This window comes from Akebia trifoliata, chromosome 15 (genome assembly GCF_017979445.1).
Source record: "Akebia trifoliata isolate Shusen 1 chromosome 15, ASM1797944v1, whole genome shotgun sequence".
Classification (NCBI taxonomy): domain Eukaryota; kingdom Viridiplantae; phylum Streptophyta; class Magnoliopsida; order Ranunculales; family Lardizabalaceae; genus Akebia; species Akebia trifoliata.
Genome location: NC_141389.1, coordinates 24602896 through 24621318, shown reverse-complemented (window position 1 = coordinate 24621318; position 18423 = coordinate 24602896). Strand labels below are relative to the sequence as shown.

Here is an 18423-nt window from a genome sequence, read left to right as displayed (position 1 = left end):
CCTTTTTAGGAATATACACATATGAGAAAAAAGAATAAATAATTTGATCTAAGCACAAGACTCAAATTGTTTTGGGATATCATATTCCAGGCTAAAATTATACCAATCGAGTGACCTTAAATCAAATAAGTACACAAATCGTAAATGACACAGGATATGTATAGGTCCCTATCATAAATTCTTAAATTAGATAATTCCCTCTACAATAAACAATATACCATTCAGAGACCTAGGAGAATGTTTTCTACTATTTAACCCATAGTCTTTGTACACGGCATTTGGACTTTTTGAAGATCACTGGATAATTTAGAAAAAATCTTTTTCAAAAACATATTACAAATTATATATTTTATTGAATAAAATATAATTTTTTGATTAAAAAAATTATTACAATTTCACCTGATCGGGATTTACCATCCATAATCATCATTTTCCCAGATATTCCCTAAATTAATAATTGTAGATTTCTTGTTGAATTATTATCATCATCCAAATAGTTCACCGGTTATCTAATTTATGTCAGTTTGCAATTTATCAATGAGAATTACTATTAACAAAATTAAAGTGATCAAATTCTCATTTAATGATAAATAAGGTTCTCAGGTCTACAGAATTTCTAAACTTGATTTATGTTATAAATAAATTATATTCTGGTAATAAGTTTCAATAAGAATTAACTTATGCGCAATCAGTCAATGTACTGATAAGCGCCCATTTGTTGAGTGCGTGATCAACATCATGATACTTTGATAATATGATATTATACATCAAATGTATACACTCTAACAATATGGTAGCCTTGTAAATGAAGTGTCCAATTTCACCCATGACTGTGATAATTTCAGATAGAAGGAATTATGTATCTAATTCTCCTATGTCAACCATAAGTTAATCACTTGGTAATATTACAATTTCTCTGAGGACCTTATGGTATCTCATACCTCATCAATCATCTCATGATTGATGGAAATAGATCATGTATCTTTATGTGATAACAATAAATTGAATGATTAATAATTGTAAAATTCATTTATTAATTAATAAACTTATTATTAAAAAAAATTATTTTTAGGGTATATTTTCAACATTTTATGACGTGAATGTGTGTACATAACCATAGATGCTTTCATCGAGATACGAGTGAAAAGCATATATGATTATGTGTACACTAATGTGTGAAACAATGTCAATTTTAATGTCATTCCAACACAACTCAAACAATAATGATTTCAAAACTCGGTTTGGCGGCTCGTCTATTTCATGGTCAAGACCGGACGATTCAACCCATCTCATTTATAATTATTTATTAAATATATCTATATGAAAATAATATAATTTTTTTATATATAAAATCAGGTATATTGGCATATGTTATAATCATAAAATCATATTTTGATTAAAATATATAAAATCCCAATTGACTCGTTCATGATTGTCAAAATATCATTTGAGTTGTTTCCTGAGATTTTGCACATTAGAGACACATTCTCTATCTATCTCATTCATGGATGATATTGAGATGACTTGGACAAGTCATCTTGTCCTCCAACGAGATTTTAAACCATGTAAGCACGTGGTTAATTTCAAAAGGATTAGAGTATTGTTGATAAAAATTGGTGTAACAACAAAATTTCACTTTTAGTTTCCATTGAAGTTTGACGCAAAACATCAAACACGATCTTGTTCGATAAATCTATTAAGAGAGCAAAAGCTCAGTGTTGTTAAAAGAAATTGAGAAGTCTTTTTTTTTTTTTTTTAATAACAGGAGTGCCTAGACTTACTTTCGACTAGGGGGGATTGGATGAGCCTTGGTTGGAACCAAGGCATATGGGACCTTCCCTTAGGCCCTTGAGCATGTGCAACTTCCGCACATCACACACACCAAGTAAGTGAGTGAACGCCCTTGCTCATATTGGCTATCAAACACATAACCTACAGACTCCACCACTTATTGGATTCGAAATTGCCATTGAGCCACCCCTCAGGATCATGTTGAGCCAAACCAAAGTCACGATTTATGAAGCACATTAAAACAAGGGGAAATTACTTAAGAAGGACTCTCGCGGAGGGACTTCTTTTTAATTAGTCCCTAAGTTTGGGGTGATCTCTTAATAATCCACTTAGTAAACCTTTTTCTTCCTTAACAGTCCCTGGTTCTCACGAGTGAATGCCCTGACCGTTCAAACTCATTATTTTCATATAAAAAATTGGATTTTTGACATCTCAATTGAGTTTTAAAGACTCCATTCAATCGAAAAGGATTTAAGAATGAAGGCAAAGCCATTTTCAATGATTTTTTCAAACATTTTGAATATGCATGTAAAAAATTGCGTGTTTTCACTTCTTTACTTAATTTTTGGATGAAAATTGATCAATAATTATTATTTTGAGTTAAAATCATCTAAACAAGTCGTTATCTTAAATTTTTAGTCAATCTCTGTCAAAATTGGTAAGCTCAACAATAAATAAAAAGAGTCGAGTTCGATAATAAATAAAAGTGATGAGCTTGGCAATAAATAGTGGTGAGTTCAACAAAAAAATAAAATTGTGAACTTGACAATAAATAAAAAGCGTGGAGTTCGACAATAAATAAAAGTGATGAACTTGACAGTAAATAAAAAAAAGGGGTGAGTTCGCCAATAATGAGGGACCATTAGAAAAAAAAAGTTTACTAAATGTCTTGCCAAGCTATTGTCGAAAATTTATGGACTATTTAGAAGAAGTCCCTCTGTGAGGGTCTTTTGAGTATTTTTCCCTTAAACAAATATGACAAATCATCATCAAGTTTTTTTTGTTTGTTTTATAACCTAGTTCGTTCAAGAGATGCGAACCACAAATCGCGAACCCGAATTTGAACCAAGCGAATCAATGAACCAGGTAACATGGGTTCCAATTATAGGTACCTTAGGATTCAAACTAGAACCGCCTTGTCGACACCCCTACTTGTACATGTGTTAGGAAAATAAAGTCTCATAAAATAAAGAAACTAGAAATTTGGGACTTTTAAGCGTGAAAAAGATTGTTTTCTTTAAGACTTTATTTGTTCCCACTTGTAAACGAGTTTGTTGATGGATTACCGACAAAATAGCCTCTAGGATACAACAAATCTACAATGAGAATTTCCAAGCAACAATTTTGAGGATTCTTCTACGAAACAATATGTATTCTCCAACTTAATAATTTGGAAAAAAAAATCAAAACACACCATTGAATTGTTTGAAAACTCTAGTTGAATTCTAGAAAAAACAAGTGAATTATAAAAATAAATAAAAAATGAGTGGTTTGGCCAACTTGCCAATCCTATTCATGGAGAAGATGTTCTTAAGTCTTTTCATAAGGACACTTGAGCTAAAAAGATGTGTCTATTTATGAAAAACCAACATGTATCCATTCATGGAAATCCAAAGGTTGCATCCATTTTTGGAACATGAGACATGTCCATTCATGGATAACCAAAAAAGAAAAAAAAAAGACACATTTCTCCATAAATAATCAATCATTTGTATCTCTTGAAAATTTATTTAATCAAAAATAAATTTTATAAAAATAAGGGAAAATTACTTAAAAAGACCTAATGGAGGGAATTTTTTTTCTTTCTAATTAGTCCCTGAGTTTTGGGCGGTTACTTGATAGTCCATTCAGTAAAACTTTCTTTTTCTTAGTGGCCCCTCAACCTCATCTCAGGTTATAATATTTTTTAAGTATAAATTACATTTTTTTTTTATCTTCTTCACATACTTAGGTTTTCCAACTGTGATTCCAACCATTTCTGACGATTTTTTATCGTGAATGACGAATGAAAATGATATACTTCTAATCTTAATCACTTATATGTATTTTTTGATCTATTTCGACGATTTAAAACAAAAAAAGGAAGAATGAAGCGGAGATCCTTTTTTTTTTTAACATTCTCGAGCCCACCACTTTTAATTTATTATCAAGCTCACCAGTTTTATTTATTGTAGAGCTCACCAATTTTTATTATTGAGTTCAATAATTTTACAAAAAATGTCGAGCTCGATAATAAAAATGTTGAACCAAAAAATAAAAAGTGAAAAGTTCGACGTTGGTAAAACTCATCCGTTTTTTCATTTTTCAAAATTTTCCGACTAAAATACATGGAGTTCAAGGACTGATTAGATATAAGAGAAACCCTAAAACTTGAGGATTAATTAGAAAAAATATCTCTACCAAGGACCTTTTAAGTAATTTTTCCTAAAAAAAAATCCCAAGCCAAAGAAGTCTGATCTGGGCAATTCATCTTGCCCTTACAAAAGCAGAATTGTCTCAGTTGCAAGCTAAAGGTTTTGATTGAACAAACGTCTTTCCCAAGTAATCGACCCAGTTTCGATTCCGACCCGATCCTTATAGGACTGGACCAACTGATCCGTTTTGTACCCGATCCATTAATAACCCTATTTACTAGCTTTACTCGCGGACAGAGTCCCATACGCTTCCAGTCTTCGTAAGTATTCGATCCCTCGAAATCACCGATCCCCAGATAAACGCACGATTTTACATCTCTTCTACTCGTCATTGCTTGGAGACTCGAATCTAATCGATTTTTTCTTCAATAAGGTTCGATTTCAAGGGTTCTGTTCTATGTTTGATCATGATTTTTCTAAAGTAACCTTTATATTTGTCGATTTTTTTTTTTTTTTTTTTTTTTTAAATTTGAGATTTGATTACGTTAATTGAGGTTCAGAATCTGTACAATTAGGTTTTTGGTGATTCAGATCTTGGTATTTCATGGTTTCTTTGATTTAAAAAAAAAAGGTAATTAAAAGAGGATTAAGATCTATCTAATTGTGAAATCTGAGGACTAACCAAGAAAATCTCCAACCCCACATACCTGACTTAAATATCTTTTTTTTTGTTTTTCTCAAATATATAATTTTTTTGGTGGGTTTGAATAATTTTGGACTCAACTGAATCTGCATCCGCAAAGAATTAAGTAGTAGGGGGTTGTATGAGGTCGCACATAGGAATGTATAAAATAGTGATTTAGTATGTTTAAATATTGAAAAAAAGGGTTAAATATTTTAATATTTACAAAAATGAATTTATTTTTACAAAAATTACCAAAGACGAATTAAGTTGCTGGACAGTCCAGCCTTTTAGTAACTCGTTGGACTGTCCAGCGTTTGTAATGTGTATTTGCTTGATACTTGTTATTAACCTCTGATTTAGTTCTCTCGGGATTGGTGTATTATAATTTAGAAATGAGGAGAGCTACTGAACATGTTGTATCTACTTGACAAAACTAACTTTGTTTCTTCTTTTGGTTGAGATTTTATGGTTGTTACCCTTTAATGTATTTTTGTATGAGTGTTAAATTTATTTATATATGTGTATGTGTGTGTGTGTGTGTGTGTTAAATTTGTAATATTTATGATAGGTATAGCTATTTGGATGGTTACTTTGATTTTGGCTACTATGAATGTTGTAAACACTTTTTAATTTTAATTTGGTATGTATCACTATGGGTTATGTTATTTACGTTTTATAATACTATGGATGGTTAATATATTCTTGGAAACATGTGACATTCACAGGTAAACAAATTTCTAAGTCAATTTTTTGGGGGATATGTTGCCGAAATTTTTAAAAAATTATTATAATTTTCTAGGTTATATGTTACCAAAATAAATGTTCTTTATATTTATGAGAAAACTTAAATAAATATGATAATAATTAAAAAAGAAAGTTCATATATTGACATATTTGGGGGTTTTAGGTGTTAGATTATTGAATAGGTTTGAAAAATGTGAATTTGTTTTTTTAACAATTTTTTGCATTCATTGCGCAGCCAAGCAACTGCAAAGTTTTATGATGACGGGAAACTAGTCTACCAAGAACTGCAATTGCAAATAGTTGCGAAAGACATGAAATATAAAAATTTTGGGTCTTAGAATGTTGAAGTGAAACATGATTATATCCCTTGCTCACCGGATATTTGATCAAAGTTTTCAATGCCAAAAACTGATTTATATTTGTTTTTTTGTTCTGTTTTTTCATATGTCAATTTGTTAATAAAGCCATACGTCTCTTGAATTCCCTCAACCAATGACTAATCTTCAAAACAAATCAGAGAAGTGAGTTTCAAAGTTTGTTTCTGTGTTAAAAACATTGTTCATATAATTTTGGACTGTTGACAATGAAGCACTCTTTTATGGCCAGCCCAACAACAATTGGTGAGTCATGGGTGGGGAACTAAGGTATGAGATTGGACAGAACGCTTACATTAAGCTCGTCCTCCATGCACTAAAGCACAAGTCCTCCGCTGTTAATGGTGTTCTCCTTGGCCGTCTCGTTAACAATGAAGTCATAGAGATATCTGATGCAGTACCTCTCTCTCACTCTCAAATTGGTCTCCTTCCAACTATCGAAATTGCCCTAATTCAGGTCTGCTCTATATTCTTGGTTTTTCTAACGTCGTGATCTAGTGTTTCTGATTTAATAATCTCGAGTGATTGATTTGATCAGATAGAGGAGCAATTTGGTGTGCAAGGAATGAGTGTTGTGGGTTATTACCATGCAAATGAGAGGTGTGATGATTTCGAGCTGGGCAATGTTGCAAAGAAGATTGGAGATCACATATACAGATACGTTCCCCAAGCTGCAGTGCTTTTGGTGGGTTTGTTGTACATCTCTTTTTTGTATTTCTATGTCAGTTTCTGAAGCTTTGATTTCCTGCGTGGATTGAATTATTGGCCAAGTTAAGTTGGTTCTGATCATGGTTTCAAATCTTGTTGTGACGTCTTGTCTCATCCATGGACGAGATAAACCAATTAGCTCGGTTTATAATTTTTAATTCATATATTTATATCGAAATAATTATAATTTTTTGTATAAAATAAGGTAGATTAGAAGATGTTTTTTTTTTTCATAAAATCATATTTTATTTAGATAATAAATCTTTAAATTTTAAAAAAATTAATTATTTTCATTAAAATACACAAAATCCCAGTTGACTCGGGCAAGTTTTACTGGTGTGCTGAGATTTTCAAAATATTGTCTGAGTCAACTCGTTTATCTCGTGAGATTCTGTAGATGTGAGACGCCATGTCTATCCGTCTCATTCATGACCCGAGTCATCTCGGTCTCAGATGAGATTTAAAACCATGGTTCTGATTCATTTCAAGTTTTTTTTTTGTTTTTGTTGATAACTAATCCTTTCAAGTATATTGCATTGATGGTTCAGTTTGCTCGCCTCTTCTTTTTTTCCGCAGTTGGATAATAAGAAGCTTGAGGCTTTACCCAAGGGGAAAGACCGGAGCCCGGTGGTGCAGGTTACTTTTTTTTTCTCTGATTCTCTTTTTATGTTTGGCCATTTGACATGATTTTAGTTTCAGCTTCAAGTTGAAGTCTAGAAGTTTTGGTACCATCTACTATAATCGTTAGTCAGTAGGGTTAGTTCTGATGATTGTAGGTAGTAATAGTCTTGGTTCTTCTTGATCAATTAGGAACTCATTCTGAAGATTGACACAGCTTGCTACCCAAACACCAACCAAAGGTGTATCTCTCTGCATGAATAACTAGAATTTTTCATGAAATCAAAGAAATCTCATCTTTATGTTACATGGACAATTCAAAATGGATGTTGTCTACGTGTTGGACACTTCATTTTCTAACTGAAAATTGGTGTTCGTGATGTGCTGTGGTTCCCTTATCCAGGTAACATTGCTTTTAAATCTAAAAGAGACTAGATGTTCCAACTGGACCCAATTGTCTGGTAGATCAACGCATGAACCACTAAATTACCCAGAACCGGTTTTGGGCCATTGAAAGATGTTTTTGAAATCCTTTTCATGTCAAAAATATCTATCTTTTATTTTTTTGTTGTGCAAATATAGCAATCAAAACCGGCACTAACAAACAAATAGGCTTAACAGTATGACTCCTTTGGTGATTTAAATTCACTGGATCCGTGCAATTGTTTTGTACACCTAAGAATTTCTTCTTGCTCGGATCTAAAATTGGAGCACATATCTACTGTTGTCGAGCTGTAGCCTTACCAGTCTGTCCCAATTGGAGGAAGGTTGCATCAGTTTGCAGCCACAAAAATACTTCATTCCCAATTCTTTCAAGAATCCTGGTCATTGTTTCACGGATCTATGTTCCCCACTCCAAATAATTGGCATAACGTATTGTTTATGATCATGATGGCGACATAATCTTGGAACATGAGAGCTGATATCCATCAACTACACAGAAGTTCCAATAACCAAATCAAAATATGTAATCCAGGAGTTCAGAACTTAATTGGATGGAACTTGGTTTAATTTTAATTTTCCATGATTGGGTCGTCTTTATCATCATTTACATTGCCTTTGCTCAACTATTTGGGGCTGGCAACTTGAATCCGGTTCTTACATGTAACAATAAAACAGAATAATGGGAAAGGGTTTGCGAAGTTTTCTTCCGGCTGCAAACTGACGTAAGCTTCCTTGGCTTGGGATTGGCAATGTAAGGCTAGATCTCAACACTATATGACTTGTGCTTGAACAATTGGTACGAGTACGAAAATTAGACATGGATGTCCACTAGAAAAAGTGCTTGGATCCAGGTACTTTTACCCAAACTGTTAACCTATTTGATGGTTTAACTGCTCGAATCTTTATTATACTATAGTGGTTTTGCTGTCTAGTAGATCCGACTTAGTTGATGGTTTGCACTTTGAACGACAGAGCTATGCAGATCTGGTTTGGGTTGTTATCACTTTTTTGGCTAAGCAATGGCTCTCTCCTTAGATCAACAATAAATTATTCAAGCAAATAAATATTTTGAGAATAAAATCGTAAAAAATTATGACATGAATCAGTTATTTTTTGTTGAAATTGTATAAAAATATGAAAAATGAATGGAAGTCAGGGATAGAAAACGTAAAATTAAAGACGACATTTTCTTTATATATTAATTTTAGTTCAACTACATTTACTTCAAGATATCTCTTTGTAAACATTTAATAAGATTACTAATTTTCTTATTATTTTATAAATTTATTGGTCGGGTACCTATCGGACACTCGTTGGGTACCCCAATGAGACCTGATTCTTATTGGGTCCTTAAGATAGCTACTAGAAACAGACCCAAAAATGACCGGGTCCATATTGGTAGACCCAAAACCGACTAATCGGTTTCGGGTACATCGGGTAATTGGGTACCCATCGACACCCTTTCATATGTTAGGACAGGGAGATATCATGTTGTAGTGGGACACTGTATCATGCACAGGTAGAACAATTTCTGTGGAATTATTTTGCTCTGTAAAAGTGGAAAGCTAGCTTTTCTTCTACACTATGAACTCACCTTATGTATCTTTTGTGTTTAATCCATTATATTAAGCAAGGCAACGGAACTCTTAGCTGAGCTGATCATCCATTTTTCTCGTGGAACAGCTTTACACAAGGGAGCAATCAAAGATATGGAAGCAAGTTGGATCGGGTGGAAGTAGTTCGTTGACCACCAAGGAGCCCTCGGCAAACATAGTCTTGTTGGACTATATTTTGTCTGAGAAATGGCAGAACGTTGTAGATTTTGATGACCACCTTGATGACATTAGCAAGTAAGAAGAGCTATTCTCACTTCAATTGTCACAGATATGTTTATTGAGTTGCCATATTCCATTGCTTCTAGTCTTGATGAAATTCTTGTTGTGCAATTTCCTTCCTTTTGTAGGGACTGGTTGAACCCAAATCTCTTCAAGTAGCTTCCAATCATGTGCAAGTAATGTTATTTGTTGGATGGATTTACTTGTGATGGGAACAGGAACAACTCCAAAGCAAAAAAGAAAAAGCCTCACATTCTGATTAAGTTCACGTCGGCCGTTGTAGTGAGAAAACTGTTTAGAGATTTTCTTTCTCGAAATTAACTCAAGTCTTTTGTAGTTTGTGTACCTACAAAGGAGTTCTTTATTTTAGCTGTATACTGGCACGCTATTTAAAAATGGTTCATATTTTAGAGCTCTACACTGCATGTTCTGTCATCGTCTATACTGGCATTTGATGTGTCAAGATGTGAACCACTGCTCTGGTGAGCCGTTATAGAACAAAGGGTAGTACTTTTTGCAATTTTGCAAGCTGTTTCTTGCTTGATTAGGTTGGTTTTGGTTGAAAGTTAAACCTTGGCAGATTTGCAAAACTATTTCAATCAAATTTTCCTTGGTATGTCACCTAGTGAGGCTTCTTCAACATTTTCAGAAGTGTGATTAATTTCTAATTTTATCTTACTCCTTTTTAGCTGAACTTTTGGTTTCATCAATTGGAGATAGTTTATATGAATAATGATTTTCTGACGCTCGCTCAGATACATGCCCCCATATGTGCTCTTCCTTGACGTGGCATGTGCTAAAACCATAGATTATTTTCTTCGGGATACACTACTGGGCATATTTATGGGATGTGCAGTTGTGTATCCCGAGGGAAAAATTTATGGTTTTAGCCCATGCCATGTCAGGGGGCGTATGTCGACATATGGGGCGTCAGAAAATCATGACTTAATTTATATTAAAATAACATAGAAAATCCTGAAAAATGCATAATGGCAAAGAATAGAGTACTAAAACCTCAGAGGAATCAAGTGTGAAAAAATGCAGAATACATTAGAGGAGCCTTCTAACAATTTCATCCTATTTAGATCTGAGTTTATTTTTAAACCTTATCGACCAACTCTTTGCCTCATTTTTCCCTTGGAAGAGAAACCATAGTGTGTCGGTTAAAAGTAGGGTGAAGACTTCTTTGTCAAATCTCTCTACTATTGCCTTTATCCATTCCATATCTCATATCCTGATGTGGGGCTCTAGGGTTCCTTCCAAGATGGTATTTTTAATTTAGTTATCGACTTAGAAAAAATTTGACATGGATAATGTCATTGCCTAGGGTATCATTTCAATGTAATTTTGTTCTCTACATGAAGTTAGTGATGAATTAGCTAATCATTTACTCATTCATCGTAATTTCATCTGGGTCATTTTTCTTATTCAATTTTTGTTATTGCCTTTTCTTAGATTAAGTTGATCTTTTCTTTTTGGAAGTCGGCGGACTTTGTTCCTTAACTCTAAAGAAATTTTCCATTGTAGTTTGACACCTTTTATCATGTGTTCGGGTTTATTAAAGGAAAAATTACTTAAAGGATCCTCGTGGAAGGGTTTCTTTTTAAATAGTCTCTAAGTTTTGTGTGATTACTTAATAGGAGATTTAGTAAATTTTTTCTTTCCAAAAAAAAGAGTAAAGCAATGTGAATTCGTGGCAACAGAACTCATGTTTCTCATTATGATAATTAAGATATTATTACCTCATTATAATAATTAATTTCTTCCCATTTGTAGATGCAAAATATCAAAACAAACATACCTATCAAAAAAGAAAAAAAAAAGTAAAAAATCAAATACTCTAGTTGAAGTCACTTTGAAATGGTGCAAGAGCACTACTTACAGAGAGATCATTGAGTTTACGTACTGTAGATGGTAAAATTGGTATTAGACACGTGATGTAAATAAAGCGAATATCAATGATCAATCACCCGACAATTAATGCATATCTCGAGGCATTGATTGTTATATTTTAGATTAGATTTTATTTGGTTAAGATTGTAATCTTATCTAAAAATGAAAATTTCCTAATTGACTAAAAAATATCTGTTTCTAGATAAGAATAGATTTTATAGAAAATCATAAATGATTTTACTTTCTTTTTAAGATTTTACTTTCTATTTATATAAGGAGAATTATTAGGTAGAAGGAGATGAGGATCTTGGGAGGAGGAAAAAAGGTAAAGGAGACTAAGTTATGTAGATCTTGTAATGACTTGAAGAATCATGAAATTACTCATCGGAACCCGATGACGTAATTCGATTTTAGGACGAATCCCGTAATCAAATATTATGTTTTTTTTTTTTTCTCTCCTCTTTTCCTTCTTTCTTTGATTATTTTTACGTATGATTTTTGATTATTTATATGCATTAAGAACAATGAAGATCGATTATTAAGAGTAAATCTCGAAGAATCGATGGCATCCAATACCACTACACACACCATTTTATAATGTCTGAAAATACTCAAGAAACATGGTACTCTTGTTTGAATTAAAAGCAATTTATAAGTAGTTTCCAACCAACTTGAAATTAAGAGCAAAAAAGAGAGATTGGTTGTATAGATAGACCACCATTTGCTTAAACAGTACAAATGGTCATAGCAGTAAAAGGAGACTAAATGTTGTGCCATGGGTACTTTGGTCTTTTTACAAAATACATTAATCTTTAGTTGAAGACCCTAAAACTTAATGGTATAAATGCTGCTGCCAACCCATTACTAAACAAATTAACAATTTTTATTTCCTTTTTCTTCCTCCCCTTCTACATTCTTTTTGGGGTTTCTTCGACTACACTCGCAAACGTAACATAACATGAAATGCATGAAGTCTTACAAAACAAACACTACAAGAACACAGTATGACTGACCATCAGATCACAAGAATAACATCAATAACAAACATCACCTTTCGAAGAAGGCCCAGTCATTTTGGGCAGAAGTGGATCCCACACCGTGATCTCACTACAATGTCTATTTTTAAGGCCACCAATTTCAAATTGACTAGACCCACCAATGTCGGCTCTCATCTGTGCTTGTTTCTCTGCCACTGCTTTTAACCGAGTTCGCTCAGCTCTAGAACCTATGACTTGTCCCAAGACCGAGGCTGCAATAGTAAAGGCCATTGCCGTCTTAGGCATCAAGACGGACTTTCTAAGCATGGCTATTAAGGGCACAGCCGCGTGCACCGCTACAAACCATGACGGTGAGAACTTCTTTGTATGCTCCCTCCATATTCCTAATGGGACATTGGCAGCCATGCCCAAGACACCAATCACTAGCATTTTTGTGGGCAGAGTCTGTGGGCGGACGGTCTTCACAAGGGCTGTCCGGGCGAGTGCTGCCCGAGCCGCGACCACTGCAGGTGGGCACTTAATTTTCATTCCTGGTGGGGGCTGTAGAGCCTTTGCTACAAGTGGAAGTACTCTGCTAACTGCCTGATACGATTTTGCAATCGGGCAGTTTCCTGTTTCCAACCACTCATTACCCAATGCCTCGTGTGATGAATCTCCACCCTGAGACATAAAGGAACTACTGTTAGGAGATGAAAAGACGGAAGTTTGGAGCATAGTTTCAAATCTCGTCCATGAATAAGACAGATAGATGTGGCGTTCCAACAGTGCAGGATCTCGAGAGATAAACGAGATGACTCGGATGAGATTTTTAAAATCTCGTTCGAGTCAGTAAAACTCAGGAGAGTCAACTGGGATTTTTGTATATTTTAATTATGATTTTTAGAATTTAAATACATATTATCCAAATAAAATATAATTTTACGTCTCAACATTTTCTAATCTACCTTATTTTTGTAAAAACAAAATCACACATACATATATATGAATAAATAATTGTAAACCGAGTTCATTGGTTTATCTCATCCGAGAAGACTTGGTCTCATCCATGAATGTGATAAGACGAAATGTCAAACTGAGTTTTGAAACAATGGTTTGAAGACGTTGGCCTTGTTTATAACAATGATATTCGTTTACCTGTGAAGGTTCTTTCTTGGAGGATTTGGATTTCTTTATCTGCTTCTTCCAGTTCTCGGAGAATGAATCAAAGCTGAAGGGTCCTCCCGGTCCGAAGGCTGAAAGACTAATGGTAGCCGCCTTTGCTGCTAAGGGATTGAACTTGGGTGGCGCAGGCTCAGACTCCAAATCTTCGGAATGTAAGAATGATCTTCCCGAGAGTGGGACCACTCCGTCACTCCCATGGAAAAGCCTAAATGCCATATCAAAATTGGGACCATCTTCAAAAATTGGACCTTTTGCTCCTCGTACCTGAAGAAAAGATAGAACAAAATATTTAAGGATCAAAAACGTCAATTGATAGATAAACACATCCCCTGAATATGGGTAAACACCGGCTAGGTCATTAGGAAATTATGTTGCCGTCTATTTTGGAATTAAGATGAAGTAGAAGGTGGCATGTGCAAACACACATATCAAAAGGGCTTCTTTGTAATTTAAAATATCGATTAAAGGGTTTTTGAAGATTATATAGTAAAAATGGTATTTTTATAATTTTGAAAACTAACCAGAGTTGCAATTTGCTTGGTTTTTTGAACAAAATGACCCTGATTATATTAAGTTTAAAGTAAGGGTGGAGACAATTGTGAGATCCAAAATTGGTGTTGACCAACTGTACTCCGCCTTCTTTCATTATAATAGTAAACTAAAGATGACAAAATGATATACAAAGACAAGTAAAAAAAGATCTTTGAAAGAGAAGGAAAGGGTAAAAGGGAGGTGAACTTACAGGCATTGACATATTCATTGGCGAGGAGAAGGAAAAGTTAGTGGTTTCATTGATGTTCCTCAGGAATGGACACTTTTGGATACCTTGACGAGCAAAGGGACATTCAGATGACTCCTTGTTTATGCCTCTAAAGAAAATCTCCATTTCTACAAAGCGGCTTTACCTGCACAAAGCCAAGAGAGATATAAACAAGAAAATCCTCATAGCATCTTTATTTGGACAACATATAAAACTTGAAAAAATAGAAAAAACCAACAAGTACAAACCGCAAATAGTTATAAAAAAAAAAAAAAAAAAAAATTCAAATTTTATATGCTCAAGAAATCTTTCACAAAATCTAAGTTAAGGTGAGAGAGCAAGAGAAAAGGCCCCAAAAATTATAGGTGCAGTTGGGTCCCAAATATATTAATTATTAATTGAATCATCAAAATTTTTGGCATCAATATAAAAAGAAATAAAATCCATAAAACTGGGGGATTTGTAAACCCTAAGAACTAAAATCAATTACCCAAACTCTTAAAGTTCTTAGAACTGAAGAGAAGTGCATGACTAAAGATATCAAACCCAAGTTGAGCATTTAAAGAAAATTCATCCATAAAAAACAAAGTACAAACACATAAAAAAAATTTGACGAGAGCCAAACATGTACTAATAAGCCCCTAAAGTAGTTCCAAATGAAGCTTCCTTAAGAAAACATCAACTAATAGATGCTTGAATCCCTTTACAAAAGAATCACAAAAATATAAATCCATAGTTCAGTTGGTTTGACACATTGCAAAAACAACTTTGAGGTAGTGGTTTCAAGTCCAGCTTACCCATTTTTAAAAAAAGATACACCATATCATGATCTCATTAAGACTTAGGTTTAAATAGAAAACTACAGGTCAATCAATCCTAATCTAGAGAATTTAATCTAAACCTAATATCTATATAAAATGTCAAAAATAATCTTAATCTTCATGAACATAATCATAATCTTCACACGATCACAATATAATGTATACACCTTATTATAATACATTGTATCACAAATATTAAAAACAACTATAATTATATAACAACTTAACAAGCAAGCACCACATAGACCAAATCCATGGAAGTCTCATCCTCCTGAAATTTCCATCTACACAAGCACGAATTCTACGAAAAAAGCAAATAAATTTCAAGAGTACAATAGCTCATAAGTCTTTCAAAAGCATCAATTGGTAGATGATGAAACCCTACAATACCCAAAATCCGCCAGCATGAATCAACCGCTCATCCTCAAAGAAACTAAAGGTTCCAATCAAGATGGCGAAACAATTGTAGCCCCAAGCCTTACAAAATTAAGAAACAAGAATGAATTTGACAAAGAAATCTAAATCCTACACACAACAGAAATCATCATCAATTCCAACTTAATTAAAAGCATTAGAATTCCTAGATTTGTTGTTGTTGTTGTAGAAACAATAGTTAGCTAGGTTTTTCTAGTTGGATGGAAATTCTTGGTAAAATTTTCCTAATAATTTCAGATGCGAGTTCCCTCAATTGGAACCTTATTTACTAAAAAACTAAAAGTGATCAAATTTCTTTGTCACTATACCTTTAGAACCATAATCGAACCCAACACCAGTTAGTCAGATCAAACTTTTCCATAATTTAACTTATCTAACCACCCAAAATCCTGACATTAACCCTAGCTTTAAACCCATCTTTAATGAACAATTTCCATCAAAACCCTAGCCCTAGAACAGAATCAAACAGAATATATGATATGAAAGCAAGAATTATACTACAAAAATCAATCAAATACCTCTCAAATTAATCTTCGAAAAATGCCGAAACCAGAAATCGTTCTAAAGAACAACGAAAAAAAAAAAAAACCAGATCTTTGGAGTGAAAATCGAAAAAGAAACGAAGAGAAAGAAATCGTCTTTAAGAGATTGCAGGAAGAATCCAGAAGAACAATGGCTGAACGGAGATTACAATGAGGATACTTGCCGTTAAAACTGACGTGTTTCCCACACACGCCTATTTTGACCCCTTAACGTTAAAAGAAACGGTCAACGTTTGTGTATAAATTTGCCATTCAAAGTTTACCAAATCCCATTAAGAGAAAATAAATAAAATAAGAATAATGCTGAAGTGACCAAAATACTCTCCTCATGTGGCATGTCCTAGAACCATAGATTTTTTGCCTTGGGATACACCTCAACACAGAAAAGTGCAAAGTGAGATTAACTTTGAGTCACTCCAATACCATTCATCAATAACGCTGAAAGCACTTTCACCGTCAGAATGTGCGATGTGAGGTACAATCTTGACGTCAGAACAGCACGATTCTTTACACATACCCCCTCGACGTTTTTGTGAATATTTAGGATACCCACTATTTCAAATGCATGACATGCCCTCCATGACCTTGGTCTTTTTTATACATGAAAATGGCTTAAATGCCCTTGTATCCAACCTTTATAGATAAATTCTACTGCCACACCATCTTGTACTTTTTTTTGCTAGACCACACCAACTTTTACTTGCAAAGCTCCAAACCTTTTGATTAAATTGAGGAATTCTTTCATCTAAGTTAAGGATGGGAATTTTACCCTATCCAGTCTCTATAGGGCCATGTTTTTATACTCTTAAAAATTATTTTAGGATGATTTTGATATTAAAAATGAAAAATTGATTCAATTTCGGGACAGTATGATTTTGATATACCTTACCCAATATATTAAACCCTAATTTCTTAAATTATTTATCACACCCTTATTAAAGATTAAAACACACCATTCAAACATTATAAAATTTTGGCTCAAATTATTATCTCAATATTCCAAAACATTATAACACTCGTTCAAACAATTCTATTAGTTGTTTATAATTTTGATTAAGCTCATTAAATCTTAAATCCAAAAAATAGAAATATAAGAGAAAAAAAAATGAGAGAGAGCTTCTATTGACAACCAACTTTTATTTGTTGGTGAGTTGCTCCTTTGAAAGGGTGGGACGGGGACGGATTTTTACAAAACTATTAAGGGCGAGAATGGGTAAAAAAATCTGACTCGAGTCGAGATTGGGATGGGTTCGGAGTGAATAATGGTAATTGAGGTCAGGGTCAGATTTAGCTAAAATCAGCCCAAACCCGTCCCATTGACATCCCTAATCTGGATTAGTGTGTTATAAGTAAAAGTTGGCATGCTAAATCTCTCTCTCTCTCTCTTTCTTCCATTGTTTTATTTTATACCACAATTTTATCTTTAATCTATTGTTTTCAACCTCGTGATCTTAACTTATAGAATATATATATATATATATATATATTATATATATATATATATATATATATATATATTTTAAATTCTTATCTTGTTCTCATGCTTGAAGGTTGAAATAGATAAAATTTTAAGGTTGAGGATGATAATAAGTTTTTCACGCAAGAACTAGAAGATGATGACTAAAAGAAAGGAATTTTGGCAAATGGTAGAAGATGGATGGTATTTAAGTCATTTTTATAATATGTTAGAGGAGACCAAGGTCAAGGGGTGCATGTCTGTTTGAAGATATGAGGGGTTATCTTAAATATTCCAAAACATGGAGGGACACATCAAATCATCCATAAAATTGAGGTTCAAGTAACTGCACGTCACGTGGAATGTTTTAGGTATAGTAGGTACCGAATAATGAAGTTCTGTTCAAATCCTGTGCTCCAGGAGTTGTTTAGCTACACACCATCAGACCTTCATTTTTAACTTTATGATGCATTCTTGTGAAACCATCTAGATTTCTCATCACAACATAATCTTTGATTTTTGAATTAATGGTTCTAAATCATTTTCTATGCTGATTTTAAGTATGTCGGTTTCTAGAAAGGGTAGATCAAACTCAGTGTTCTCATATATGTAACAAGTGGCAAAATAGTTGGCTGGAGTTAGATAGGTATCCTATTCCCTGAAGTACAAGATTCAAACTCATTCTAGTGGGACTTCGTCTAGTTCCTCTACTACCCACGTGATCCATGCCTGTTTCTACTTGGGTAGGTTTGGTTTACTGAGCACTCATCATGAAACATGGGTGGAACGGTTTCCAAACAATTA

General features: G+C 33.6%; 2 protein-coding genes across 3 annotated transcripts; one reads left to right on the top strand and one right to left on the bottom strand.

Annotated features, from left to right (window-relative positions):
• Nucleotides 1-4417: 4417 nt before the first annotated feature.
• On the top strand, nt 4418-9971 carry EMB2731 (ER membrane protein complex subunit 8/9 homolog). Of its 2 annotated transcripts, XM_086426031.1 has the most exons (7): nt 4442-4578; nt 6039-6095; nt 6181-6405; nt 6487-6633; nt 7233-7292; nt 9402-9568; nt 9682-9971. In XM_086426031.1, exons 3-7 carry the CDS (start codon nt 6202-6204, stop codon nt 9710-9712), a joined length of 609 nt encoding a protein of 202 aa, XP_086282157.1. In that variant the 5' UTR covers nt 4442-4578; nt 6039-6095; nt 6181-6201; the 3' UTR covers nt 9713-9971. The 2 variants fall into 2 exon arrangements, with proteins under 2 accessions (XP_086282156.1, XP_086282157.1); XM_086426030.1 differs by lacking the exon at nt 6039-6095 and having other exon boundaries at nt 4418-4578.
• A 2336-nt stretch (nt 9972-12307) lies between these two features.
• LOC147384733 (uncharacterized) lies at nt 12308-16327 on the bottom strand. Its single transcript, XM_086426161.1, has 4 exons — nt 16140-16327; nt 14348-14510; nt 13579-13869; nt 12308-13104 (listed from the first exon to the last, which is right to left on the bottom strand). The coding sequence occupies exons 2-4, from the start codon at nt 14489-14491 to the stop codon at nt 12481-12483; spliced, it is 1059 nt and encodes a 352-aa protein (XP_086282287.1). The 5' UTR covers nt 14492-14510; nt 16140-16327; the 3' UTR covers nt 12308-12480.
• Nucleotides 16328-18423: the final 2096 nt, after the last annotated feature.